At 48.1% G+C, this 27,041-nt stretch overlaps 1 protein-coding gene across 5 annotated transcripts; it reads right to left on the reverse strand.

Annotated features, from left to right (window-relative positions):
• Positions 1-575: 575 nt before the first annotated feature.
• LOC100064454 (adhesion G protein-coupled receptor E2) lies at positions 576-25,971 on the reverse strand. Of its 5 annotated transcripts, none has more exons than XM_070273010.1 (20): positions 25,847-25,945; positions 23,323-23,376; positions 22,875-23,024; positions 20,203-20,358; positions 18,421-18,552; positions 17,397-17,543; positions 16,791-16,937; positions 16,659-16,705; positions 16,454-16,531; positions 15,856-16,033; positions 13,073-13,180; positions 12,662-12,882; positions 12,298-12,477; positions 11,033-11,230; positions 10,515-10,750; positions 7,476-7,542; positions 6,976-7,067; positions 5,814-5,982; positions 5,618-5,728; positions 624-1,560 (listed from the first exon to the last, which is right to left on the reverse strand). In XM_070273010.1, exons 1-20 carry the CDS (start codon positions 25,875-25,877, stop codon positions 1,552-1,554), a joined length of 2,511 nt encoding a protein of 836 aa, XP_070129111.1. In that variant the 5' UTR covers positions 25,878-25,945; the 3' UTR covers positions 624-1,551. The 5 variants fall into 5 exon arrangements, 3 of the variants coding, with proteins under 3 accessions (XP_014596923.2, XP_005611888.2, XP_070129111.1); XR_011440594.1 differs by lacking the exon at positions 17,397-17,543 and adding an exon at positions 9,582-9,788 and having other exon boundaries at positions 1,058-1,560; XR_011440593.1 differs by lacking the exon at positions 17,397-17,543 and adding an exon at positions 9,582-9,848 and having other exon boundaries at positions 1,058-1,560.
• Positions 25,972-27,041: the final 1,070 nt, after the last annotated feature.

Here is a 27,041-nt window from a genome sequence, read left to right on the forward strand (position 1 = left end):
TTCCGTGTATACTGAAAGTTAGATATGGAGGAACAGGTACTGACAAGGTTGCCTATAAAGGGCCAGGTGGTATATATTTTTAGCTTGTCATTCTTACAGTCTCTGTCATAGCTGCTCAACTCTGACACTGTAGCATGAGAGCAGCCATAGACAATACATCCATGAATGGGTGTGGCTGTGCTCCAATAAATCTTTATTCACCAGAGCAGGCGGCTGCCTGCACTTGTCCTGCATGCTCCAGTTTGTCCACCCTTGGTCTAAAGGCTGGATTAGGTTTAGGTTAGACTGATTTGTCAAAATTCTTTATTCACCACAAATGGGATGCTGTAACTTCATGTCTTCTCAGGAGATACCTGATGTCAGGTTTCCCATAGTGGTGATGTTGAGCCTGATCATTAAGTTCAGATGGTGACTGGCAGATCTCCACGCTGTAGACGTGCACCTTGGCCCTTGTGATGAACCAGTAATCTGAGGGGGTTCTTGGTCACTGTGGGACCAGCCTGTCCTCCAGCAGCCTTTCACCCAGTGCTTTTAGTGGCCTCTTACTGGATATTGAAAACAACATGATATTCTCATTTTATCATATCTTCTACATTTATTGGCTGATGTTTTATATATCACCATAAATTCATGCATATTTTTATTTAATATGTTATATTTATTTACAGTAATTTTCCTTGATGTTCAAATTGATGCAGATTTGGTCAGTGGGGCCCACAGGGAATTTCTTGTAGGTGTCACAGCTCTGGATTTGGATCTTGCCTAGACTGCATGCTGAGGTTGAAATAATGTTATATACAAATACATCTTACATAACGGGTACTATTAAAATACACTTTTACACAGCTCTGCTTATAAAATGTAAAGATGCACAGACTCTATCCACAGGGTTCACACTAAGAGAAGAAATACTATTTTTTCCTTGTGAGCTCAGTGAAATCAGGAATTGGATCTGTCTTGTTCTGTGTGTAGCATATGGTGAGTAATAAAAATACACTTTTGAATGAATAAATTAGTAAGCATTTAGAAATGGAGAGTGAAGAAGTTGAAGCATGTATGTAGGGAGGCCAACTGTTTTACTTCACCTGTAGCCCAAGTGTTTCATGAGACGTACGACATTTGGTACCAAAGGGAGGAAAGTTGGGCAACTGGATTAGTTGTTTACACTACATGCAGGAGGTTGAACAATATTTTTCTCTTTTATGCTATTTTAAGAAAGTCATTTGAGGTTGGTTTTCCTTACTATAGATCTTCAAAGTGAGGAGCATCTTTGTTGGAAAAGAGGTTAGGGCAGAGGGGGTTAATCCAAGGCAACTGAGGAATTGGGCCATAGCTCCCTGACTTTGCAGGGAATGACATCATGCTGTATGGATGAGGAAACCCAAATCTTCCAGCAACTGAATGTCAAACATTTCCTGCACACTTTCTCCCGCAATGGTGCCATGAAGAGTAACTGGTAACAGACGTGAAGAAGTATTTTTTATAGACTTTGCCCAAAGGATGAAGTTCAGAATATTCCAGGATACAAGATCTTCTGGCTTAGTTGTTCACTTAATTCTCCTGAGAAGGAAAGCGGAAAAATGATACTGTGTTAAAAAGTGCAAGACTTGTACAAGGAAAACTATAAAACATTGTCAAAGGAAGTCAAAGAAGTTCTAAAGAAACAGAAAAACATCTGTGTTCATGGGTCTGAAAGGTTAATGTGTTAAGATGGCAGCATCCCCCTAAACTGATCTACAGATTTAACACAATTCTTGTCAAAATCTCAGTTAAATTTTTCTCAAAATTGACAAGCACATCTTAAAATTTATACGGGACTTCAATTAGTCCAGAATAACTCTTGAAAAAAGAACAAATTTGTAGAGTCAATTCCCCAATTTCAAACTTACTACAAAGCTACAATGATCAAGAGAGATGAATGGAATAGAGTCAAGAGACCAAAAATAAACTCTTACATTTATGGTGAATTTATTCTGACAAGGATGTCAAGATAATTTATGGAGAGAAAAATAATTTTTCTAATAAATGATGATGGGACAAATGAATAGGCATATGCAAAAGCATGTGGATGTCACGCCATGTTAACAACCTCACAGCATTTTAGAAAATTAATTCCAAATGGATCAGATACCTAAATGTAATTTTAAAAGCATAAAAGTCTTGGAAGAAAACATACGTGTAAATCATTGGAACCCTGGGTTAGGCAATTCTTTTTTAGGGCTGACACCCAGAGCACAAGTGAATAAAAAATAGATAAATTGGACTCGATCAAAATAAAAAGCTTTTGTGCATCAATGGACACTATCAAGAGGGTGAAAAGTCAACCCACGGAATGAGAGAAAATAACTGCAAATCAAATATCTGACGAGGGACTTGTATCCAGAACACACCTAGAATTCTTACAGTTTATCAATAAAAGAGAAATCACTGAATTAAAAATAGGGAAAAGATTTGAATAGATATTTCCCCAAAGAAGACATGCAAATGAATAATAAGCACTTGGAAAGATGCTCAACATCATTAGACATTAGGGAAATGCAAATCAAAACTATAATGAAAAACTGCTTCACACCCACCAAGGTATAAACACAAATGATAACAAGTTTTGGTGGGGATGTGGAGGAAATTGGAACCTCATGTATTTTGGTCTTGCTGCTAGTGGCAATGGGGAACCATTCGGGGGATTTTTATGCAAGGCGGTACAAGATCAAATTTTTGTTTTGAGAGGATAATTCTGAATTTTATGTGGAAAACTAATAGGAAGACGGAGAAGAGTAGAGGGCAGACGAGTTAGGAGGATACTGCAATCTGGCCAAGAGAAGATGGGAGCTGGAATTAGGGACAAGGTGATGGACACGGTGTCAACAAGACAGATTTGTGAGCTACTGAGGAGGAAATATTAGCACGATTCAGCCATGGATTGGTTTGGGGTGGAACAGGGTAGAGAAGAGGATAATGTGAAGGATGTTCCAGGTCCTGGCTAGAGCAAGATGGCTGGAGATGTCACCCAAAGAGATGAGAAATCCTGAAGAGGATTAAACTGGTGAAAAACACGATAAGTTCTGTTATGACAATGTTGAGCTACTTCTGAGATATCTAAGTGGAGGTCTCGAGTAGGCAATTGGGATTAGTGGTCTGGAGCTCACAGGTAATTCAGAGTCAGAGAAATATATTTGACCATCATTTCCTGCGTGGTTCATTGAGTCCCTGTGGACAAGATTGTCTGAGGTACGTTAATATGAGAATAGAAGTGTTTCTAGACCCAAGCCAGGTAGGGTAGATGAAATGTAAAGAAGATGAATAAAGCTCAGCGAGAGAGCAAGGAAGAACTCCAGGGAGTGTTGAGACATAGAAGCCAGAGACAGAGAGAAGTTTCATGACGGAGGCATTAACCACAGCATCCAATACTGCTGAGAGGACCAAAGGATATTTATTTCACCCCTTGATATGAAGGCCATTGGGGGCTTAAGAGAGAGCTCTTTTGGTGGAATGAAGGAGGCAAAAGCTAGTCTTGAGTGTATAGAAGAACAGGGAGGGGTAAAACATATAGCATTAATATTTTTAACGAGAGCGACTTAGCATGCTGCAATGAAGGTGGAAAAGATGCTGTTCAGAAGGGGAGACTGTGCAAGAACCAGAGAGAGAATGTATGAGCAATAATGTAAAGTTATTGAGAAGTCGAATGTCAGGAACCAAATACAGGTGGAGGAAAACTCACACAAAAAGATGTGACACATCACTAATTATTAGGGAAATAAAAATCAAAACTACAATGAGATATCCCCTCACACCTGTCAGAATGTCTATAGTTAACAAGATAAGAAACAGCCAGTTTTGGAGAAGATGTGGAGAAAAGGGAACCCTCATACACTGCTGGTGGGAGTGCAAACCGGTGCAGCCACTATGGAAAATACTATGGAGATTCCTCAAAAAATTAAAAATGGAAATACCATATGACCCATATGATCCCACTACTACGTGTTTATCCAAAGAACATAAACAATTCAAAGAGATTTATACACCTCTATGTTCATTTCAGGATTATTCACATTAGCCAAGATGTGGGAGCAACCCAAGTGTCCATCCATGGAAGAATGGATAAAGAAAATGTGGTGTATATATAAGTACGAGGGAATATCATGCAGCTATAAAAAACACAAAACTGTGTCATTTGCGACAACATGGATTGACCTTGAGCGTATTATGCTAAGTGAAATAACTCAGGCAGAGAAAGACAAAGATCGTATGATTTCACTCATATGTGGAAGATAAACCCACCCATGGATAAAGAGAACACATTAGTGGTTACCAGAGGGAAAGGGGGTAGGGGGAGGGGAAAAGGGGTAAAGGGACACATATGTATGGTAATGGATAAAAACTAGGGTATTGGTGGTGAACATGCCGCGGTCTACACAGAAACTCACATATAATAATGTACCCCTGAAAATTACACATTATAAGCCAATATGACCTCAATAAAATAATTTTTAAAAATACAGGCAGAAGGATTAGATTTTAAAAGTTGGAAGCTGATTTTGTCTATCTGTGGGAATAAGGTGGAACGAGGAGAGAATGAACCAGGTGTCAAATGCCTGGCGTTTTTGAGAGCACAAGGTTAACCCTGTTTCATCCACCGAGTTGATTTTCCCTGTGAAGAAGTTGGTAGGAACATGTGCTGGGAAGAGGGAAGAGTTAGAAGGATGAGACCTTTGAGGAGTGGAGTATTCGGGAAGGGGCAGCTGCAGAGGGTGGACAAGCAGGCGGAGGAGAGAAATGCAGAGGCCTTGCCAGGTGGGGGGCTCATGGAAGTTGGGAGGAAGAACGAAGCAGCTAAAGTCCCTGCACGACACATCCAGACCCCATGAGTCTCACTCTCTTCACCCATCAAGTGGGAGCATAACACTTACTTCCAAGTGCTAATGGGAAGAACACAGGAATAAAAAATACAAGAAAATGGTTTGTAAACCTGAAAATACAATTCTTGGTACTATTCACCTTGCTAGAATCTCTCCTACGCATTCTGTGATTCTCCTCCCTGGTTTTGCATTGTATGTGTGTGTTGAAAATACCAGGAACGATTGCAGACTTCTAAGGACAGTCTCAGATCCAACTTAATGCTGATTTCACCTGCCTTTTATGACCATACATACCATGTGTTTATTGTCCTTCAGATATAGGGGTAGCCTGGAATGACTTGGGAGAAAGAATGGTGCTGTGACTCTGAGCAGCTCGTGCATCTCTGCTTCAGATCATTAGTTCCTGCTCGTAGAGCATACTATAGCATCTTTCTCTGCTTGTGAGTAAGTGTTTTCTATCTTCTTCTCAAGGAAAATTAAAAAGCACATGCACCATCTCTCACAAAGTGGGTGCTCCACACGTGTGGAGAATAAGATGGCCATGTGCAAGGGTCAAGGTGAGCATAGAAACACAGTGAGTGAAAGCAGAGGAAGAGCTCCTTTCATGACAGGGGAGTGCCTTGAGTGAGTCCAGGAGTAAACCACATGTGAGCCATCCTAGGGCATCTCCTCCTATATACCCAGGTTGCCCGGTGTGGTAGGCATGTGCTGCTCAAGCAGATCTGTTAGTGAAGTGCTCTGGGAGCAATGCGTGCCCTTACCGCACTGTGTTTGGAGGCATCAGACACGGCCCTGCTGGACAGCGTGTACTTCTCAGACTCGGCTTTGGTTTTCGTGACCCCTTTGAACCATTTCCTGTATTGCTGCTGGACCTGCAGAGGCAAAGCAGACTCTGAGTCAGCTCACTGGGAGGAGAGAGGATGGGCAGAATCCTGAGTGGGCGTCACACAGTGGTACCTGCTGGCTGAGGAGGCAGTGCACCAGGAAGATGAAGACGCCCTGCAGGCTGTTGATGATGGTGAAGAGGTAGGCCATGACCCGGGCAGCTGGTCCCACCTGCAGGATTCCCAGACACCACGTGCAGCCCAAGATGAAGAGCTGAGCTGTAGCTTTAAACGTCAGCATCCTGGAGAGGAGAAGAAAGGAGGCTTGTGATGCACAGAGAGCAGCAAAACCAAGGTCATTTTCATCTCTACTCCATGGATGCCTCTGACTGAGTTGTGATCAACTTAGATCATACTGGCCATGATTCCCCAAAAAGAAATGCTATCTTTGTCCAGGATGGCATTTTGAATTAGACTAAGATGGTAGTGACATCGCATAATGTGGATTTCCAAAATATCATGATGTTTCATGAAGATCCCTAATTTCACTCAACCTACAGTGCTGAGGTCACTGTGCACCCAGCTCTGGGAGTGGGCCTGGGAATTAACAACAACAAAGACAAGATTTCTGTTTTCACAGACCTTACAGTCTAGTGGAAGGACAAAAACAAATGGTCATTTATAAATTTGTGAAGTGCAAGGTACTTCTGCCCAGGTCCATCCAGCACTGTTCCCATCCTCACCTTCTCCATGGACTGACCCAGAGCCTCCTTTGCTCAGAATAGAGGCCATTGATTCTGTGCAAAGTTGAGGAAAGCAAAGGACATCCCCAAACCTTTAGAAGATGTAATAAGTGGCAAATGAACCTGCTTTTAGCTGGTGGGAGAGTGGGAGAGGGCTTCAGGAAGAGCACGCATGGAGGTGTGGGCGGGAAAGGGCGTGCTGGGCTCTGGGAACAGCTGTGTGATTTCCTAAGCGTGTTATAAAGATATGAATGTTCTTAGGCCCTTTTTCATTGAGCCAGGAAAGTAATCCCCGTTTATCAGAACAAAGTCAGTTCTCTATGTAGCTTAGGTGCTTCATGCTGGGGTTACGGATGGACACAAGGCTTTTGGCTTGGGTGTCAGCAGCAAAGTACTGTATCTGAGCTGGCTTCCAAGGCGGCTGGGTGCACCTCTCTCCTCCAGTCCCCTCAGAATCTGGGTGAAGGACATCGGGAGCTTGGGACCATATGACCTTGCCCCTGGACCATGCTTTGTATGGGGGATGGTGTGCAGCCTCTGCTGCACCCTCACCTCGTGTTCTTGAGGGTGGACACGTCACTGTTGAGTGAGGAGAGCTTGTTTTTCACAATCCAGAAGGTCATCAGAAAGAAAGCCAAGTTGATCTGCAGATGAATATCCCCACAAGGCATAGTAAATGCATTGCACATCTGCTCAGCCTTCCTCCTAGCTCATCCAACACCTAACCCAGCAGCAAGAGCATTTGTATTTCACAGCAGTCCTAGAAAACCAGACCCAACACCCAGTAACACAGGTATATCATTGTCTTGTAACTTGGTTGACCGACTCGCCCCAGTTTGCAGGGGAATTTCTGGTTTTAGCCCTGAAATCTCATGTCTCAGGAAACACTTCAGTCCCGGTTTTAAAAGTGAAATTCCTATCTGATGGGAGCCCCTTCAGTCCTGGGCAAACTGGAATGACTGCTCACCCTGCCTGTAACCCTCCTTATACACCTGACTTTGAATGGCCCTCAGCTGGGCAGGTAGGAGGCTCTGATGTGATCCATTACTCACAGAGAAGATGGTGCAGACGGGGCCAAGGAAGGCCCATATAAACCCTTTGTCTGTGTTGAGCCAGCATCTAAGAAAGAGATTCAAGAATATATTGGTCTTTGTGATGGGAGCAGCTTGGTGTTCTGGTGGTTAAATTTGGTGCACTCTGCTTCGGCTGCTTGGGTTCAGTTCCTGGGTGCGGACCTACACACTCATCAGCCATGCTATGGTGGCAACGACATATAAAATAGAGGAAGATTGGCACAGATGTTAGCTCAGGGCCAATATCCTTCAAGCAAAAAGGGGAAGATTGGTGACAGATGTTAGCTCAGGGCGAATCTTCCTCAGGAAAAAAAAACAATATATTGGTCTTTGTGGATAAAGAATTGGTAAATAAACATATCCCTCACCTCCCAAAGTTTCTTCCTGCTTCCTTTATTATTATAATTACTATTATTTTTGCTGAGGAAGATTGTCCCTGACCTAACATCTGTGCCAATCTTCCTCTCTTTCATATGTGAGTCACGGCTACAGCATGGCTGACAAGTGGTGTAGGTCCATGCCCAGGATCTGAACCTGCAAACTTGGGCCACTGAAGTGGAGCATGCTGCACTCAACCACTATGCCACAAGGCAAGCCCTCTTGCCTCCTTTATTATTATCATTATTATTATTTCAAGTAATTTTACTGAGATCATTATGGTTGATAACATTGTGTAATTTCGGGTGTACATTATTACTGATCAATTTCTGGATACACTGCATCATGCTCACCACCAGTAGTCTACTGTTTATCCATCACCACACATATGCACCCCTTTACCCTTTCTCCCAACCTCCACCCCCCTTCCCCACTGGTAACCGCTAGTCTGTTCTCTTTATCCATGTATTTGTTATCTTCCACATATGAGTGAAATCATGCAGTGTTTGTCTTTCTCTGTCTGTTTTTTTAATTAATATTATTATTATTATTGCTTTTCTTTGGTAAAAACATTTAATGTAAGACATACCCTCTTAGTAAATTTTAAGTGTACAGCACAATATTATTAGCTATACACATGTGCTCTTTAGTAGGTCTCCTGATCTTTTCATCTTGCATAACTGAATTTTGTATATACTTTTGATGGTGGTGATGGTTTCACAGGCGTATGCACATCCCCAAACGCATCAGGAGCTATACGTCAAATATGTGCATCTATTTACATGTCTATCATACCTTAACAAAGTGGTTTTTTAAAAAATAAATTCCTTTTGAAAACTTCTTTCAAGTCTTGGCTCCCAAAAAGGCTGGCAGAAAAAAATACAAACTTTTAAAAGTAAAAATATCAACCAATCAATTAATTGATGGTTTAGATGACAAATATCGAGTGTCTCCTTTCTACCAGGATCTGTGCATGGCTCTGAAGCCCCAGTCGTGACTAAGATAGACTGTTCTCAGTCCTCTGGGAGCTCCAGCCAGGTGGAAGGTCAACAGTCAGGCAGGAGAAACAAACAAGATGACGAGTTTTATGATCATAGTATGAGGAATATGAGCATGTGTAGCTGGAACCTTCACCTGGGCTGGGGTGTGGCAGATTCAGATAGTTGTGAAGGGTTCCCTGAGAGAAATGAATTGTGTTTACACTGAGATAAGAAAGCTGAGTAGGTAGAGACAAGGCGAAAAAACTGGGGACACCAAAGACGAGAGCCAAAAAAAAATAAAAAGAAGAAGAAGTAACAGTAAGCCTGACACAGCACTAAGGCGGGGCTCGCGTGCATAATGCCTTTATTCCTGACGGGTCAGGCATCTGAGGCTTAAGGAAACAGAGGCAGTCACTCAAGGCCACACTGATGCAAGTGACAGGACTGGAATTTGATCCCAGGTGAAGGGAATTGTGAATGAGATGGGAGGTGGGAGGAGCATGGAGAGGTGGCTCCATCAGGGAGAAGGGAAGAGAAAGCTACTGAGGCTGGGCAGGAGACTGCAGCCTGTGCCAGGTGGGCTGCCAACTGATCTTGTGAATGTGCTGTACTGGGACACAGTCACACTCGTTCCCTTACGTATCGTCTGTGGCTGCTTTTGTGCTACAAGGACAGAGATGAGTATTTGCAACAGGGATGGGATGGCCCACAAGCCAAAAGTATTTACCGTCTGGCCCTTTACAGATGGAGTTCGCTTTTATCCTGTTATCTAGGAAGGCTAGCTGGCCAGGGCTCGTCCGATGCAGATGAACATTGATTTTATCAGTGTAGGACTGCGTTGTGAGTGACACTGGATTTGATCCCAACTCTGCCACCAGCCAGCTCTGAGATCTCGGCCGTGTTAGTTAATCTCTTTGTGCCTCAGTTTTGTCATCTGTAATACCGGCATATTACTTGTTTCTACCTCAGAAGGTTGTGCGGAGGATGATTTGATCTGATATACATGAAAAATATTTAGAACAAAGACTGCTCTACAGAAGTGATTTACAAATCTTAGCTCTTGTCATAATGATTTCATTGTCTAAATTATCTCCCTTTTTTTAATTAGGAGAGAGAAGTGGATTACACAAATCAATGCCACCCCTTCTCTTTAATTTCGCTTTCTAGAAGATTTAAAACAGTCTCCAAAACTAATGCAATGGGTATTATATTAATATACATACACTAATATATAGATGCAATTAATATTACATATGATAGCCATTAGTATAATATAGTCATTAAAATAACATAAAATTAATATTTAATGTAATAAAATCTAAAACATCAACACGAGTCACATCGTATATTTTAACTATATTAATTCATAATTATTAACATATCATCAATATTATATTAGTGTATAGTTAATATAAAACATAAGTATTGCATAAATATAGAATTATTAACATAATATAATTAGCATTTAAAAGGATTAAATCTTAAGGAATTAAAACAGTCACTTCAATGAATGCAATCATGAAACCAGGAAATGTCTTTGGAGTGGTTACTGAGTTTTTCCCTGCCTATCATATCCTGGTAAAATTAAAGTGTTGTGTTGGTTCCATGATGGCCGTGGTTGTGCTAGAGAAGAGAAGGACAAACGGGAAAGTGCATTTACCGGGTTGATGTTCCATAGAGACGAGGCCTGGATGCTGCAGAAACGGCCACGATCACGGCCGGGACTCCATAGCCCACAGGGAACATGAGCTTCTTCATGAACCTGCTCACACTGGAGTAGTTGACCACCGTCAGTTTGCGCGCAGTGAGGAAGAGGTGCAGCCCCTCCAGCAGCATCCAGGTGAAGGAGGCCAGGTAGAGATAGTGTAAGGCGCCTGCGATGACGGCGCACAGCATCTGGGGGAGGAATGAGGTGTCACCAGGAGGGACTGTGGGGGTGGAGTGTGGCCCCAGGACCTCTCCCGTGCCTTGCCATTGGGGAGAAGTCTGATGCGTATGAAGGAGCGGTCAGAGAGGGTTTGTCGTCTAGTTGCATCAGTCAATGTGACATTGGTCACTCACCCCCTAACCTTCCCTGGGACCCAAGATCATTTCATTAAGGCATCCAGGGCAGCGTGGCTCCATGGACTCAGCACCCCCTTGGGCAGGCCAGAGGGTCCCCTGTGACAGGGTCAGTACCTGGATCTCTGTTCGGTCGATGGCCGTGAGGAAGAGGAGGTGGGCCAGGAAGAGGCAGAGTGAGAGCTGCAGGTGGAGCGAGGTGCTGGTGTTCTGGATGGCTCTGCACAGCAGGAAGGTGAGGGCCGCCAGGAGGAGGCACAGCAGAGAGAGGCTCAGCCCCACGTGGGTGATCACATCCAGCACGGGATCCTCCTCCTGGGACCCAGCAAAGAGGAGACCAGAGTCACCCCTTCCTGCTCTGGGGTAATGGCCCTTCCACCATTTTTCTTTATTTTTAGGCATAGAAAAATTAGGAATGGAGGAGCCAGGTAAACTTGTGATGTTTGACTAAGTACCTACAGGTTCAGAACGTTAGGACACTATGGGATTGTGAACTGATTGATTCAGAGCCTGGACGAAGCCCTGCCTCTCACAAGGGCTTTTTTCCCTTTAGAGGTCACCTGAGTGAGTCTCTGGTTTTGGTGACCTAGAGGAACTCACCAGCTCACCCGGTCAGGGGAGGAGGCCAACACGGCCCCTGACCCACCTGTTCTCGCTGGCTCCCCTGGTGCCCTCTGCCCTCTGCCAAGTCGACCTTCTGCAGCCCCTGAGCACTGCTGCACCAGAGACCCCTGAGGTGAGCAGAGGTCTAATTTGGCGACCATATCCCTGCCCCCAGGTGACACACCCCTTCTTCCAGATTTCCAGTCAAAAGCCAATCCGAGTGCTGCTGTGAAGGGATATGGCAGATGGAGGTCCCACATCAGGTCCTACATCAACTGACTTGAAGAGAAGGAGTTTATCCTGGGTGGGCCTCGTCTAACCAGGTGAGCCCCTGAAAGATTCAGGCTGTTTCTGGAGAAAAACACTCAAAGTGTCAGAGAGTTTTGATGCAAGGGAGCTTCAGCTTTGGCCTCCAGATAGGCATGCTGACACCTTATGAGAGAACCTATGAGAGGACCACGTGAGAAGGAATGCAGGTAGCCCCCAGGTGCTGAGCATGGTCCCCCACTGCCAGGTAGCAAGAAAGTGGGGCCTCAGTCCTATGACCGCAAGGAACTGAATTCTGCCAACAACCACGCGGCTTAGAGGAGGACCTCAGAGTTCAGAGGAGAGGCTCGTAAGACCTGTAAGATGCCGACAGACAGCCCAGCTGCACCATGCAGGACTGCTGAGCTGCAGAGACTGGGGGTGACACATCTGTGGGTCTTTAAGCTGCTGCATCTGTGGGAATTGGTTACAGTGTGATAGACTTTGAACGCAGCCCCTCTCAGGGCCCTCACCTGCAAATTGTAGTGGACCATGAGGACGGCAAAGCTGCTGAGGTGGGTACACCGGCAGGTGGTGCTGGTGTCTCTGGTGCCCACCATCGTGCAGCCTGTGGTGGCCCAATGACCACTTCCATTCCCGCTGTGCTCCCAGAAGACGCAGAGCACCTTCTTCCTTGGCCGAGGGGTCACTGACTGCAGGATCAGGGAGTAAATGTGAGCTCGTAGTTCTGGTGCTCAGAAATGCTGACCCGAACCTGGCTCATAAAGGGCTTTCCTGGGTAAATAATGCACCCATGGGGACCCCACCTGAACCCCAAGGCTGCGCCCAGGACTCAGGCCTCTTCCCCACCCACAGCCCCCTCCCACCTGGACTCACATGGTTAAAGATGAAGGTGACTGGGGAGCTGAGGTTCTGAGTGTCCCTGTTGCTCAAAAAGGCAGTGATGACATCTGAGAGCAGGACATGGGTGACTTCCTGCAGCAAGTCCTTGTGTGTCTCCCATACAACTTCCTGCCTCTCAGGGTCCAGGACCAGGGGCGCCTCAGCCAGCAGCTTTCCCATCCCTGGGGTGGAGACAAGGCCCACCACAGAAGGGCCTGCAGGACGAGGGCAAGGTTGACATCTTGGTGTCCCCAACAGGACCCCTCCTTCTTCAGAGGGACTTTCTCCTTCTGGCTTCTCCGTACCCGACACTTCCCTTTAACATTTAATCCTCTATTTGTCCCATCCCTGGACACTTGTCCCACTGTGAAGCCTCAGTGGCCTTCTCCCCATCTCAGCCTTTACCTGAGTCAGCAGATCCCTGCACCGTCTCCCAGTTCAGCAGCATCTTTGCCCGATTCTGACTCAAGGAGATACTCCTGTCTCCCTGCTCCAGCACCTCCAGGGTCAGCTCTGAGAGTCATGCGAGGCACATAGGGACTTAGATTAGTAATTGTGCCTGCAGTGGTTGATACAATACCATTATTTCATACATATATGTATGTATATGCCAATATTACGTGTAATGCTATTATTTTTGTACCAAACAAAACCATTATTTTATATACATTATAATATTGCATCTAATATTTAGTAAAAATAATAATGGTTATATAGGTATATCATCTGAATTTACATAGGATTATAACAAAAACTATGAGTAATTATTCAATAATGAATTAGGCAACCTGGATGAAATGGACAAATTCCTAGAGACATAAACTACAAAAGTGACTGAAGAATAAAAAAGTATGAACAGCCATATAAAGACGTAAAGAGATTTAATCAGTAATCAAAAAAATTCCCAAAATGAAAAGATCAGACCAGACAGCTTCACTGGTGAATTCTACCCACCATTCAAGGAAGAATTAACAGGAATCCTTTGTAAACTCCTCTATAAAATAGAAGAGGAAGGAACACTACCTAAATAACCCTAGAAGGCCACCACGACCCTGAAAACAAACCCAGGGAAAGACGTCGCAATAAAAGAAAACTACGGACACACCTCTTATGGACACAGATGAAAACATCTTCAGTGAATATTAGGAATAATTTATCCAAAGAGACTCAAGATACATACACAGAAGACTCTAAAACATTGGTGAAAGAAATTAAAAACCCTAAATAAATGGAAAGACATCCTTTGTTCATGATTTGGAACTTAATATTGTTAAGATGGCAATACTCCCCAAAATGACCCACAAATTCAGTGCAATACAATCAATATGCAACAACATTTATTATTTTTTGTAGAAATGGAAACGCTAATCCTAAAATTCATATGGCATTGCAAGAGGCCCAAAGACCCAAAACAATCTTGAAAATGAAAAACAAATTTGGAGCACTCACACCTTCTGATTTCAAACTTAGTATTAACCTACGGTAATCAACACGCTATGGTGCTGGCATGAGAATAGACAGATAGGACAACAAAATAGAATTGCGAGTCCAGAGATCAGCCCATATATCTACGGTTAGTTGATTTTCAACAAGGAATGCCGAGACCCTTCAATGGAGAACAAATAGTCTCTTCCACAAACGATGCTGGGACATCCAGATATCCACAAGCAAAGAAGGGAGCTGGACACCTACCTCACACAATACACAAAAATTAATTCAAAATGGACCAGAGACCTAAATTTCAGCGCTAATATCAGAACAGTGAGGATAAAATATAGAGGTAAATCTCCATGACTTTGAATTTGGAATGGACTCTTAGATAGGACACCAAATGCACAAGCAACAAGAGAAAAAACAGATAAAATGGACTTCATCAAAATTGAAGCATCTGTTCATTGACAGGAAAAGAACTTGAAGAAAGTGAAAACACAACCTATGGGATGGGAGAACATTTGAAATCACATAGGGTCTACCTTCAGAATACACAGAGAACTCTTACAACTCAACAACCAAAAGCCAAACAACCAAATTTAAAAATGGGCAAAGGACTTCAGTAACATTTCACCAAAAAACAGACACAAATATTCAACCAATGCATGAAAAGATGGTAAATGTGGTAAGTCGTCAGGAAAATGCAAATCATATCCAGAATGACAAATCACCTCACAGACACTAAAAGCCAGTGATGAAAAAACAAAATGGAGGTAACAAATGTCTCTGAGGATGAGGAGATTGGAACCCTTGTACTTCACTGGTGGGAACAGAAAGTGGTGCAGCCATCTTGGAAAAATAATTTGGTGGTTCCCCAAATGTTGAGCATGGAATTTCTATATCACTCAGCAATTCCACTCCTAAGTATGTACCCCAAAGAACTGAAAACTGGTATTCAAACAAAAACTTGTACACCAGTATTCAGAGTAACACCACTTACAATGGTCAAAAGGTGGATCAACCCAACTGTCCATCGATGGATGAATGGATAAACAGAGAGGTATATACTTATATGGGAATATTATTCAACCATAAAAAGCAAAGAATTACTGACACATGCTAATACATGGATGAACCTCAAAAACACTATGCTGGGTGAAAGAAGCTAGACTAAAAGGTCACATGTTGTAGGATTCTATGTGCATGAAATGTCCACGATAGGCTAATCCACAGGGACGGAAAACAGATTCGTGGTTGCTGGGGGCTGGGGGAGGGAGGAATGAGGAGCGACTGCTTAGTGGCTGCAGGGTTTACTTCCGGGGCGATGAAGATATTTCAGAAATAGAGGTGATGGCTGTACAACTCCATGAATGTACCAAATGCCACTGAATTTTACACTTTGGTACAAATGGTGAATTTTATTTTATGTGAATTTAACCTCAATAAAACAAATCATACTTCAATATCAAATAATATTAAATTAATATTGTCCACATTTAATAATGTTTTCTTTTGAAGCCATTCCCATTTTATGTGAAATTCATTAAATTAACTTCAAATCATCCTCTTCTGGTAATGTATATTATGATGAAAATGCCTATTATTTATAGTTTTTCTTCATTTCTTTTAACCTTTCATTCTAATTTGTTTATGAGTAACAGTGAGATGCAAGCATGGTCACTGGCTCCAGTGAGGTAGGGGAGGAACGACGCGGAGGACGGGCAGAGCAGGATCCGGGGGCAGACTCGGGTACTTGCCTGTGCCTGCAGGTGAATTGAAGGTCAACGACCCATTGGACAGGGCCTGGCTCAGCCCTCTCAGGACATCCTCCAGGCCAAAGAGCAGGTTAGCGGCCACACAGTGCTGCTCTGAGCGGGGCAGGGTCTCCAGGTCCCCTGGGGTCTCCAGCAGATGATCCACCGCGTGTATGAGACCCTGGAGGATGGGGACAGAGCCAGTGGGCCATGAGCAGAGGGTCTGCATGAAGACCCTGCCCACTTAGCTCAAAGAACAGACCCTAGAGACTATTTGGGAATAAACGTGGCACCGGATGGGATTCCCTGTGTCTTTTTTCCCAGAATCCAGCCACTCAGAGGTCATCCTGTTGGTGAATGCCAAGGGTGACGTCAACCCAAAGTCCAGGAAAGCAAGAGGGAAGGTGTCAATAGCTGCACGTGGGCGTCTCACAGTGAGTACAGACACACGCTGGGGGCTGTCGCCACACACTCGGGAGGACCGGGGCCTCAGAGCAGGGCACCACCATGGTGGGGTCCGGCTCCTCCCGAACCAAAGCTTTCCCAGGCCTCTATGGGGAAGGGGTGACTCCACCTTGTCTCCTGTGGGTCCTGCCCCTACCTTGAAGGTGTCCTGGGCCGAGGCTGACTGGAAGCGTCTGCGCAGATCCCGGATTCTTTCAAAGAAGTGGGAGAGATGCTGGGGGGAGGGGAGCAGAGGGTGTCAGGAAGCCTCGAGAGTGGGTGAGAAGCTTAGGGAAAACAGGCGGACAGAGCGGGCTGCACAGGGAGATTCCTGCCTCCCGGTCCCTGCTGGAGCCACTCACCTGGCTCTGGATTCCTGGGGGCGGAGTCCAGATGGGGAAGGACACCTCTGCAGGGGACAGACAGGGGTTCATTAGGGCTGAGAGGGTCTCTGTTTGTTAGGGTGGAGTCTGGGGTCGTGTGAGATCAGGTACCTTCGCACACGGTGGTGTTTTGGTTGTCCCGGAGCCCCGGCAGGGGTGTCCACCCTGGGTGGCAGTGGCACCTATATGAGCCCACGGTGTTGACGCAGATGGTGGAGCTGTGACATGGGTGCCGCCCGGAGCTGCACTCGTCGACATCTGGGGACAGGAAGACGGGGTAAGGCCAGGCCACAGCCTGGAGGAGGCCCCTCTCCCCTCCACGCCCCACCCCCTTCTCTCTATTTGCGTCCCCTCACCCCCTGGGCTGGAGGTGATGCCACCAGGTGAGGGCACACCCAAGTGGTGACCAGAGGTCATGGGGAGTGCAGAGGTGACACAACAGGTGAGCCAGACGGATGTGCAGGTTGTGAAATAGTGGGAACCTTCATCCCAGTTAGTAATCAGCTGCTGCCTGGGGTCCCGTGACCCTTCCCCGTGGTACCCCAGCTCCTTCCCCAGGACCCCCAGATCTTTTCCCATTTGGTCTCTAAAGGCTTAGCGCCTGGCCCAGCAGCCGCCCTCAGCCTTCATGCTGCTGGGTCTGCGTGGGAGCCATCGAGTATGTGAGCAGCTGTTCTGAGTGGGGGTCCCCAGGAGTGCAGCCGCCGGGCTCTCGACCTGCACAGATGGTGCTGTCTGGGCCTTCGGGGGACCCAGGAACCGGCTTCCAGCCAGGGTAGCAGTGGCACTTGTAGCCGCCCACGATGTTGAGACAGTGGGTGGAGCTGTGGCAGGGATTGTGCCCCGAGGCACATTCGTTCACATCTCAGGACAAAGCCAGAGGGTCAGGCCCTGCCCTCCACTCACTGCACCCCCCTCACTGCCCCGGCTCTCAAATTCCTTAGCACCTCACATTGAAGACACCCCCACGCCCCGCTTTCCAGCCACCCACCCTGTCGGGACACAACCGTGTGGCAGCGTTTTCCACTAAACACACCAGAAGCCCAGAGGCCCCTGCAGGGTGACAGGGCAGAACCATGTGTGTGCAAGTTTGACCCCGACAGATGGAGTCCCTTCACACATGGTGCGGGATGCACTGTGGGGGAGCTGCGAGGGGCTCCAGCCAGGGAGGCTAAGGCACTATAGCTACACACGTGCCGCGGGTGGGTGGGTGGCGGCACCCCTGCCCTTATTGGACCAGAGCCCAGAGGGCTGGCCCTGCCCCGCCCCATCTCCCCGGGCAGCACTGACGACACCACGTTCCTGAAAAGCCTCGTTATGTCAGCTTCTTCAGGATGCTCTCAGGAGGGACAACATCCCCAGTTTTCAGGAGAAAACTGAGGGAAAGAGGGAAACTAGTCATGGCAGCTGGACTTCCCGATCAGGGCTCTTACCCACTTCCTCCTAGGCCTGGACCCAGATTCTCATTCTCAGAACTGGCACCTCCCTCTGCTCCCAGGTGACACATGTGGAAGGGGCGAGATCTGGGGGTGCTCTCAGGGGCAGGGGGGATCCATAGGGGACCCAGGCTCAGAGGCCCGGCCACCTCCCTGCTCTGTGGGGGACTTTCAGGGAGGCGGGGCCCTGGGCAGGCTCAGCGGGTGTCTTCATAGGGCCTGAGGATCGGCTCCTCCTCGGGCTGCAGGACCCGCCTCGGCTCCTTCCCAGTCCATCCAGCCTCGGTGTCTCCCCGGGGCTCTACCTGTGCACAGATTCGGGTCCTTTGGGTTGAGCTCCAAGCCGGGCGGGCACGTGCAGGTATAGCTGCCCAGGGTGTTGATGCAGACACTGCGGCCTTTACAGATTCTGGGTTTCTGCTGACATTCGTCCACGTCTGCAAGGGGAAGGAGAGGTGACGCGGCCTGTAGCCGTGGGCAGCCCTCGGGGCTGGGAGGCAGCCATATTTCCTGGCAGAGAAGCATCTGGAAGGCCCCACTGTCTGTTCCCGGGTGAGTGGGCACCCTTTCTCATTCACGTGGAGGCCTGTGGGTGGATGTGGTGGCCTGGATGCGCTGATGTCCAGAAGTGGCTGGAGGTGGCCTGAGTCCTCCCTGTCCCCAGCTCTGACTCTCTCAGCCTCCCTGGGCAGCTTCCAGACAGGGTGGGGACAGCAAGGCCACCTGTGTCTGAGGATGTGGTCAATGGCCAGGTGGGCCTCCCTGGGATCGAGAGCAGGGAAATGCTGCGTTCCCCGAGCAGCACCATCCTGGACCCAGTGATGGCCTTTGCTCAGGGCGGGTGCTTCTGGCTGAGCTCTCCTTGGAATCCCCGTGAGCCTGGCAGGACAGTGTTCTCCATCCATGCTCACTCTGAGACTCCAGCTCCGTGGAAATGGACCATGAGCCACCCCTGAGCCAGGCCGCTGCAGAAGGAGGCATTCGGCAGCAGAAGGGAGAGTGGAGATGGTGCTGGACAGTCCAGGGCGACACAGACAGCGGGCGCCAGGCTGGGTGGACAGTGGGGCTGACGGCCGGCCTGGAAGCCTTGGGGCTGTGAAGGTGCCTTTTCCTGATTCCCATGAAGACATCCTCTGGACTGACAGAAGTGGGGAGATTCACATCGGATCAAGGCCAGTGGTGGGCGAGGGCTGGTGGCTGGAAGGGGAGCAGGTGTTGATGGGCGAGGGGTGGCGGAGGTTTCTGTGTTCTCAGTCCTCAGTCTCCCCCAAGAGATGCAGACTGTGGGTCCCGTGGGGTTGTTTCAGCCTCCATCTTCTGGCCCCAAGTGGTCCAGGTTGACATGAGGCCGGGCTTGACCCCTTGGGAGAGGGTCAGCCTGAGGCGATGGTCCATGACAATGTCCTCTCTTGCCATTTGGTCCAGACAGGAGCTCTTCTGTTCACCCGATTCTCTGGGTTTGTGTGGGGGGTTTCCATGTCATGCTGTCCACCTCTGACCCTGCTTCCCCCGGGTCCCGGTCATCCGCGTTGCCCACGGGCCCATGAGCTGAAATTACTGGAGAGGGTCCGGGCAGACCCTTGTTCAGAGAATTAGATAGAGGCAGAGCAGTCGGGTCAGGTGCCAGGAGGCGTCTTCACCAGGTGGGGATGTTGGCCAGGGGCAGCACCAGCCGGGGAATGTGGACCTGCCCTTGAATCTCCCCCCTCTCGTGTTTCTGGATGGGGCGCCTGGGTCCATCATGGCCTGGGGGATCTGAGGGGGCTCCAGGTGTGGCCGAGCCCCTGTGGGCTTCTGGCAGTGACTGAAGAGGATGGATATTGTGCTGGTACCAAGACACTGTGAGCCTGTGAGGTCTCTCAATGCCAACCCTCTTTTTTGTTTCATGAAAATAAGATGCCTGGAGGGCAAGGACCACATTCCAAAATTGCAGAAGTGTCCCTCTGTGGAAGTTTCTGAGCCTTGGGGTTCAAAGAGGGCGAGTGACTAGGTCAGTGCCAGGACGGCCCTCTGTTACCTGGAGAAAGTGGCGCAAATGACCCCAAACCTCATAGACGCGAGGATGGCAGGCGTGGGGTGGTTCTTACCTTGACACGTGTTCTCACTCTCGTTTCTGAACGTTGTTGCCCCAGAAACGAGCCCATATCCTGGGCTACATGTGCAGTAGTGGCTCCCATCCACATTCTGGCAATCCGCGAATTTTCCGCAGGACACCGCCAAGGGTGGTCCACATTCGTTGATGTCTGGAACACAACAGGACAAAGGGTTACCTCCCAAAGGTGAGAGTTCCCAGAGATCAGAGACCCTGGTCCCAGGCTGACCCAGCCACTGGGACAGCACAGAACTCAGCTCCCGGGGGGCACCCCTGGGACACGGCTGGGCTGGAGCCATCTGCTCCAGAAATTCTGCTAATTGTCTGCTCATCTCTGTTCTCTGGCTGGGCCTGAAGGCACCTAGATTCAGAAACTCTGCTGTCCCATGACAAGGGCTGGAAGGAGGTGTGCACCCCTCTCCATAGCTGGAGTGGTGGACGGAGGCACTGACTCAGCTCCGGACCCTCCCCTGGGGTGCTCTCAGCACCATCAGGGACCTGGGAGGACATTCCAGTCAGGGTGACAGTGGCATTGAAGGCCACTCTCGATGCCGAGGAAGGGGATGGAGCCATAGTAGGGGCTGTCCACGGCCACGCTCATCATTCACACCTGGGGATAAAGCCAGGTGGTCAGGAGCCTGCCCAGCGCTGGCTTCCGTTCCCCTTTACTCACAGTGGCCCAAGTGCACCCACACTCCCCATCAGGCACTCCCCCAGCTCCCCAGGTCAGGCCTTTCCAAGATGCCCCAGGATGTCTCCAGGGGAGTCTTGCCGTCTCCACCCCTGAGGGAAGTCTCTCCTTATCAGAGCCTGTGGTGGATGTGAAATGAGGAAGCAGCACAAGCCGCTCAGGGCTGAGTCATCGGGGTGTCTTCTGGCATCTTCTCTCTCCTTGTTCTCCCATCATGAGAGGAAAGATGCCCATGAGCCACATCCCCTTTGAGCAGCTCAGGGCCCACAGAGCAGGGGCTGCACAGTATAACTGAAAACAGCATCAGCTTAGTAAGTACCACAGACACAAAAATGAATCAACATGCAGGGCAGGATGGCGGCCCTTGTGCATCCAAGGAGGGGACCAGAGACTTCAGTGCCTGAGAGGACTCACAGTGTCATGGTGAGTGAGGCAGATGGCTAGTCTCCCCCAGATGGGAGCTCTCTTCTCTGCACCTGCATACTTCCCTTCTAAGGCCCAGACCCAGGCTGCGGGTGTCAGCACCAGGACAGGACAGGACGCAGGAGGGACACACGCCTGAGGGATTCGTGTTCAGCCCCCACCTGGCAACGGGGCTTCCCTCCTCTGTTCTATGATGGCGGCAATGGCTGGACATCTCTTCCCAAGGTTGACGGGAGGGTGTGAAGTCAAGTGTGGGACCACTGAGAATGAGGTGCAAGGGATGGCGGGGAGACACGAGGATGGGACATCTCCACCTGACAGGCGCCCTCCCAGACAGGCGCCAGGATCCAGGGGCATTAGCAGCAGGGTCTCCTGTCCATGGTCACCTGTCTACAAAGCTCCATGAGACACACACGCACACACAGAGGAGCCTTTAGGAACACCGCCAGGGTCGTGGATGGCTGGGCCATTGTCACAGCAACATCGGCTTTTTCCACCTGACAAAACTTACTTTCCCCCAAATATTAAATAACACACGTATACTAGGAAGCAAAGAAAATTATACATAATCCACTCCACAGACTAGTGAAACTTTTAAGGGTATTTTCTCTCATTTTTTCAAACATATAAGAAATCTTTTACCATCAATATCAATAAATACACATCCAAGACGATTTTGAGTCAATGAGGAGTATTTCCTAGTGTAAAACAGTATAATTTTCTTCTTTTCCCAATTTTAAAAATCATGGTAAAATGCGCAACACAAAATTTACCATCTGAACTATTTTTAAATAGAACAATGTTCTTTTATAACCCTGTATTGTTGAAGAAGGAAAACTGCTTTGTTTTACACCTGGAATTCGATTCGACCACATGATTAGTTGTAGGACTTTGGAAAAGTCACTCGATCTCTTTCCACCAAATCTGATCATTTAAACCACAAGCCAAGCTCTGCCTGCCTCACGGGGCTGCTGTGAGCAGGAGGTGGGAGACAGTGGTCGTGAGCTGGGTTCCTGGCGAGCTCTGGCTGGTAGGAAGGCCTGAGCTCCCCGGCCCGGGCTGTGTCTTTCCTCCTGCTGCTTCCATTATTTCTCCCCTTTCTTTGTATTATTAGAATAAGCACAATGATAACATCAGTAGCAATGATGATAGCTGTCATTTGTTGAGAATTCGCTGTGTACTAGTCTTTCCCTGTTCTTCCCACAGAGAAATGTTAAATCTCACACCATCCACCTGGGGCAGGTGCAGTGATTATCCCCAACTCACAGACAAGCAAACTGAGAGGAGAGCTAATTTCCCAAATGTCGGAGAGCCAGTCAGGGGCAGAGCAGCACTCGGAGCCCTTGGAGCCCAGCTGCCCTGTGTGAGCTCGCGACACTCTCCCTACTGACCGTGAAAGCAGGTGCCCACGTCCCTCACACTTCCCCTGCCTGTCTCCTCTCTCATCCCTGACAACGTGCTTCTGTGCTGCTCTCAGGGCTGAGGACTCTGGATGCCCCACAGTCTCCCCCAACATCCCCAAGTGTCCTCACCACCCCAAGACACTACTGTACCGGCACAACTGTCTGCAGGGCTGGTGATGATCTCCCCAGACCAGGAGCTGAATCCCGGATGGCAGCGACAGGCGGTGGCACTGACACATACGGAGTTCCGAGGGCACCAGGGAGCACAGCCTGGAGGGGCAGAGGCTGTGGAGGCAGAGGCTGTGGGACAAGGACCACGTTCAGAAAGTCCATGGAACAGAGAAAGTCAGCTGCCAGCTAGGGTTCCAAGAGTAGAGGAGAGTAGGGCAGAATGGGACGACCCCATCAGAAGAAGAAGAGCTCAGAAAACTCTGGACATCTAGGGGAGAAGAATGAGCGTCTCTTGTCCCCAGAGGGCCATCTCTGAGCCTCGCTTGCAGAATAAGGCTCCTTTCCCCACCTTGTGGGTGACAGGACCTAGACCCCAGCATGGACGCCCCAGCTTATGTCACTAATGGGACTGGCTGGGCAGACTCACCTCTAAGGTTCTGGGCTGCAAGTCCCAATGACAACAGCAGCAGCACCAAGAATCCTGGAGCAGACAGAGAAATGACAAAGACAAGAGAGTTAAGCTCCAATTTCAGCCCCTGTCCGCATGACCACCACCTCCCGTGGAGGTGGCTCTGGCCTGTAGCGCACGGCTTTCCGGCAGCATCCCCAAGGCTCCTGTCCTTCACAGGAATCGAGGACTCAGCCTCTCCCTCCATCCACCAGGACTCCCCGAGGACTCGGTCACTGACAGCCACAGCCACAGACATACCAGCAGGGCACGGAGCCCTGGAATCAGGAGGGGGCGGTGACGACAGGTGAGGAGTGAGAACTAAGGAAGCTGGAGGGAGAGCGACTCTCTCTGGTGAGTGGACTCTCCAGGGACAGCAGCCATGGCTTCCTGGTTCCTCCAATGAGCTCCTGGAGTCCTCTAGTGCACTGAGGGCACAGCCTTCCCCCTTGGCTCCCAGGCCAGTCCTGAGAAATGAGTCACTGAGCAGGCGTTGTGGGGTCAAAGCCACTATGGGTGCTAAGGAATGGAATCTGCTGTACAGGCAACAACCAGTCTGCCTCACAGGGTCGGTCGTCACATCCACGTGAGCTGAAAATCTTTTCAAATCTGCATGCCTTTACGGGATTTTTCTTTTCGGCTAGAAGCAAAGATGAATTTCCCTTAACGCTGCACTGCCAGTTCTCCCTGTGCAAGGTGGCGGAGGACCCTGGACGACGATGGGTTTGGGGATGGACACGCTCACGTCTGCAGCCCAGACTTCCCCCTGGTGACTGCACGGCTTCAGGAACGCTGCCCATCCTTTGCCCACACTTGCCCCAGTGCAAAGTGGGTGCAACGGTAACTGTGATAGGGTGAGCTTTATTCTGACCGTGGATTAGAGAACACTAACAACGGGTTAGGGCAGTGCCTGACACAGAGCAAACAGACAACACACGTCAGCTAAAGGGAAGGAAAAAGCAAAAGAAGGAAAGGAAGAGCAGCTCCCTCCTGCTCCTCTACTACCTTCCTGTTCCCTGAGACACAGCTGCATGGGTCAGACTCCAGGGTCAGGCGGAATCACACGCTCAGTTTGGTTCTCTCAGAGGTCAGATTCCTAGACTTCTACTCTGCCCTCCTTGCCCACGAAATGTCCTTTTCTCTTGTGGCTCCGTCTGGTGCTGAGGAGAGCCAGGCTCCAGGGCCAGACTGCCCGAGTCCACATCCAGCCCGGAGCTGCGCCTCGGGAAAGCTGTGCAGGTGACCCATGCCTCAGATGCCTGTCAACCGTGCTCCTGTTCCTGGAGTGTGGCACCCAGAGCAGGCACAAATGATCCTAATGTCCCATGCGTGTGTAAGGTCAATAGTCTACTGAGATGTTATACACGCACACCTAAAAATGTGCACATCTGGGAGAAGCTAACTTTGCTCTCCATTTCTTTCAAAGCCCCACAGTATTTTGCACATTGGACCCTGCCAAATACGTGCAGATTTTTAAAAACAATCATGTTCCAGAAAGCAAATGGTAAGAAATACAGCTATTTTCATAAAAACCAGGCAACTAATTACAACCAATGAGGACAACATGTAGGTAACATCTAACCCAAAAGGTGACAGGTATTATCCTAAACGTTGAGGGAAATAGAGGCTAATCAGAAGTAAGCTGACCTCACAGATATCAGTTTTCACTAATTCACTCTCGTTGAACTCTGATCATTCCACGACCCACACAAAACTGATAGACTTAAGGGCTTTGTTTTTCTTAAATATTAGAATTTTCTGAGAGTTTGGTTGTCTACTCTTCTGAAAACCAGTGGTATAGGTGGCATGATGTTTAATCTTATGCATCCCTTTGCCCAGGCCGCAGCACCCAGATATTTGATCAAACACCAGTCTAGACGGTGCTGTGAAGGTATTTTTAGATCCTAGTAACATTTACACCAGTAGACGTTGGGCAGGTAGATTACCCTCCACAATCTGAGTGGGCCTCACTCAATAAGATGAAGAAGTTAAGAGAAAAAAGACTGACCCCCTCTGAGGGAGAGGGAATTCTGCTTCCAGACTGGCTTCAGACTTGAGATGCAACATCGAGTCTTCCCTGGGTTTCCAGCCTGCCAGCAGGTTTTGGACTTTCCAACCTCCTCAATCTCATGACCCAAGTCCTTAAAGTAAATCTAGATAGGTAGGTAGACAGACAGACTGACAGAGACGGAGAGAGACACAGAGACAGAGAGAGAGATACATCCTGTTGGTTCTGTTTCTCGGGAGAACCTGAACTAATATGGGTGGTAAATCCCTTAGTCCTCACCTTTGCCCTCGCAATGAGTTTCACTGACTTTCTCCTTTGAGGACTGAACAGAACTGAGCTAATATCCTTCTTAAAACTTCTTCCCTGCTCTTCCTTACAGAGATGGTGGGAAAACGAGCCAGAAATCGGGCAAAGAACAGAGAACATTCTCAAACTGTAAAGACACTTCCCAGGTAGCTTATTTTCTTCTCTCATCGTTGTTATAATTCTTCCTACCTGGCGGCAACCTTAGAAATCTGTTTCTCATGGTGCAGAGTCCAGCAAGCTCAGCCACGGAGGATGTGGGATCTTGGTCTGTGTGTGACAAAGTCTTCCTGTTTTTAGTATGACTTCCGTCTTCATGAGCTGACTTAGGAAATCTCTTATGTCAATGCTTTCTTCCCCTGATCTGCCCCATGATTAACTTCTCTGAACCTCATAGTTCTGCTTTTAAGTATTTGTGCAACATCACTAATATTTTCACTCAAACCCTGCCTGAGGCTGATATTCATATCTTTTTGATAGAAGATGTGATACTGTGTTTAAAAGGCTTCCCAAACATGAAGAATGATTCTACTGATCTCTTTGCCCCTACAAGGATCTCGGTTCAGTATGAAAAGACATGTCTATTTATTATCTATTAACAGATTTCTCAAAGTTCTTATTGTGAAATAAATATAGGTTCACAGGCAGTTGCAAAAACGATACCAAGCTGTCCTGTGTACCCTTCACCCAGTTTCTGTCAAAGCTTACATTTTTATGGGATGATCGTCCAAGGTCTAAACTGAGCACCTGACACTGGGACAACGCGTGTGTACAGGTGGGTGTCACTTTATCCCAAGTGCGCGTGCCCATAACCGTCCTGCAGTCACGAGGTGTAATATTCCAGCACCACAGAGGTCCCCCTCATCCTGCCCAACATCCCAGACCCCGGCAGGTCTAAAACCAAGTTGTCTCACTCTTCAACAATGTCAAAATGGTCCCCGATTCATATTTATTGATAAAGGAAAATATTCGTGGTACGTTTTAGAAGAGGACAAAAACACACTCCCCAAATCTTCCAATAGTCTATGTGGTGGGATTATGGTGATTTTCTTTGCTTTCAGCTTTTACATTTTCTGTGTTTTCCACACGTCCATGTGTGTTAGTCTGCTAGAGCTGCCACAACAAAATAGCGTGGAATGGGTGGCTTCAACAACAGAAATTTACTTTCTCACAGTTCTGGAGGCTGGGTGTCTAAGATGAAGGTGCTGGCGGGGCTGGTTTCTGGTGGGTCTCTCTCCTGGCTTCCAGATGGAGGCCTTCTCGCTTTGTCCTCATGTGGCCTTTCCTCTGCGTGTGGAACAGAAGAGAGAGATCTCTGCTGTCTCTTCCTCTCCTTTAAAGACATCAGGCCTGAGCAGCCCTGATGGCCTAGTGGTTAAATTCGGCA

This window comes from Equus caballus, chromosome 7 (assembly GCF_041296265.1).
Source record: "Equus caballus isolate H_3958 breed thoroughbred chromosome 7, TB-T2T, whole genome shotgun sequence".
Taxonomy (NCBI): Eukaryota; Metazoa; Chordata; class Mammalia; order Perissodactyla; family Equidae; genus Equus; species Equus caballus.

Excerpts from the sequence above, each read along its gene's own strand:
- LOC100064454 (XM_070273010.1), bottom strand. The coding sequence starts at position 25,877 with ATGAGAAACAGATTTCTAAGGTTGCCGCCAG. Across the intron at positions 11,231-12,297 it reads TGGTCCACTACAATTTGCAG|GAGGAGGATCCCGTGCTGGA; the intron begins GTGAGGGCCCTG and ends GCTGGGTCCCAG. Across the intron at positions 5,983-6,975 it reads TCCACCCTCAAGAACACGAG|GATGCTGACGTTTAAAGCTA; the intron begins GTGAGGGTGCAG and ends TCTCCTCTCCAG.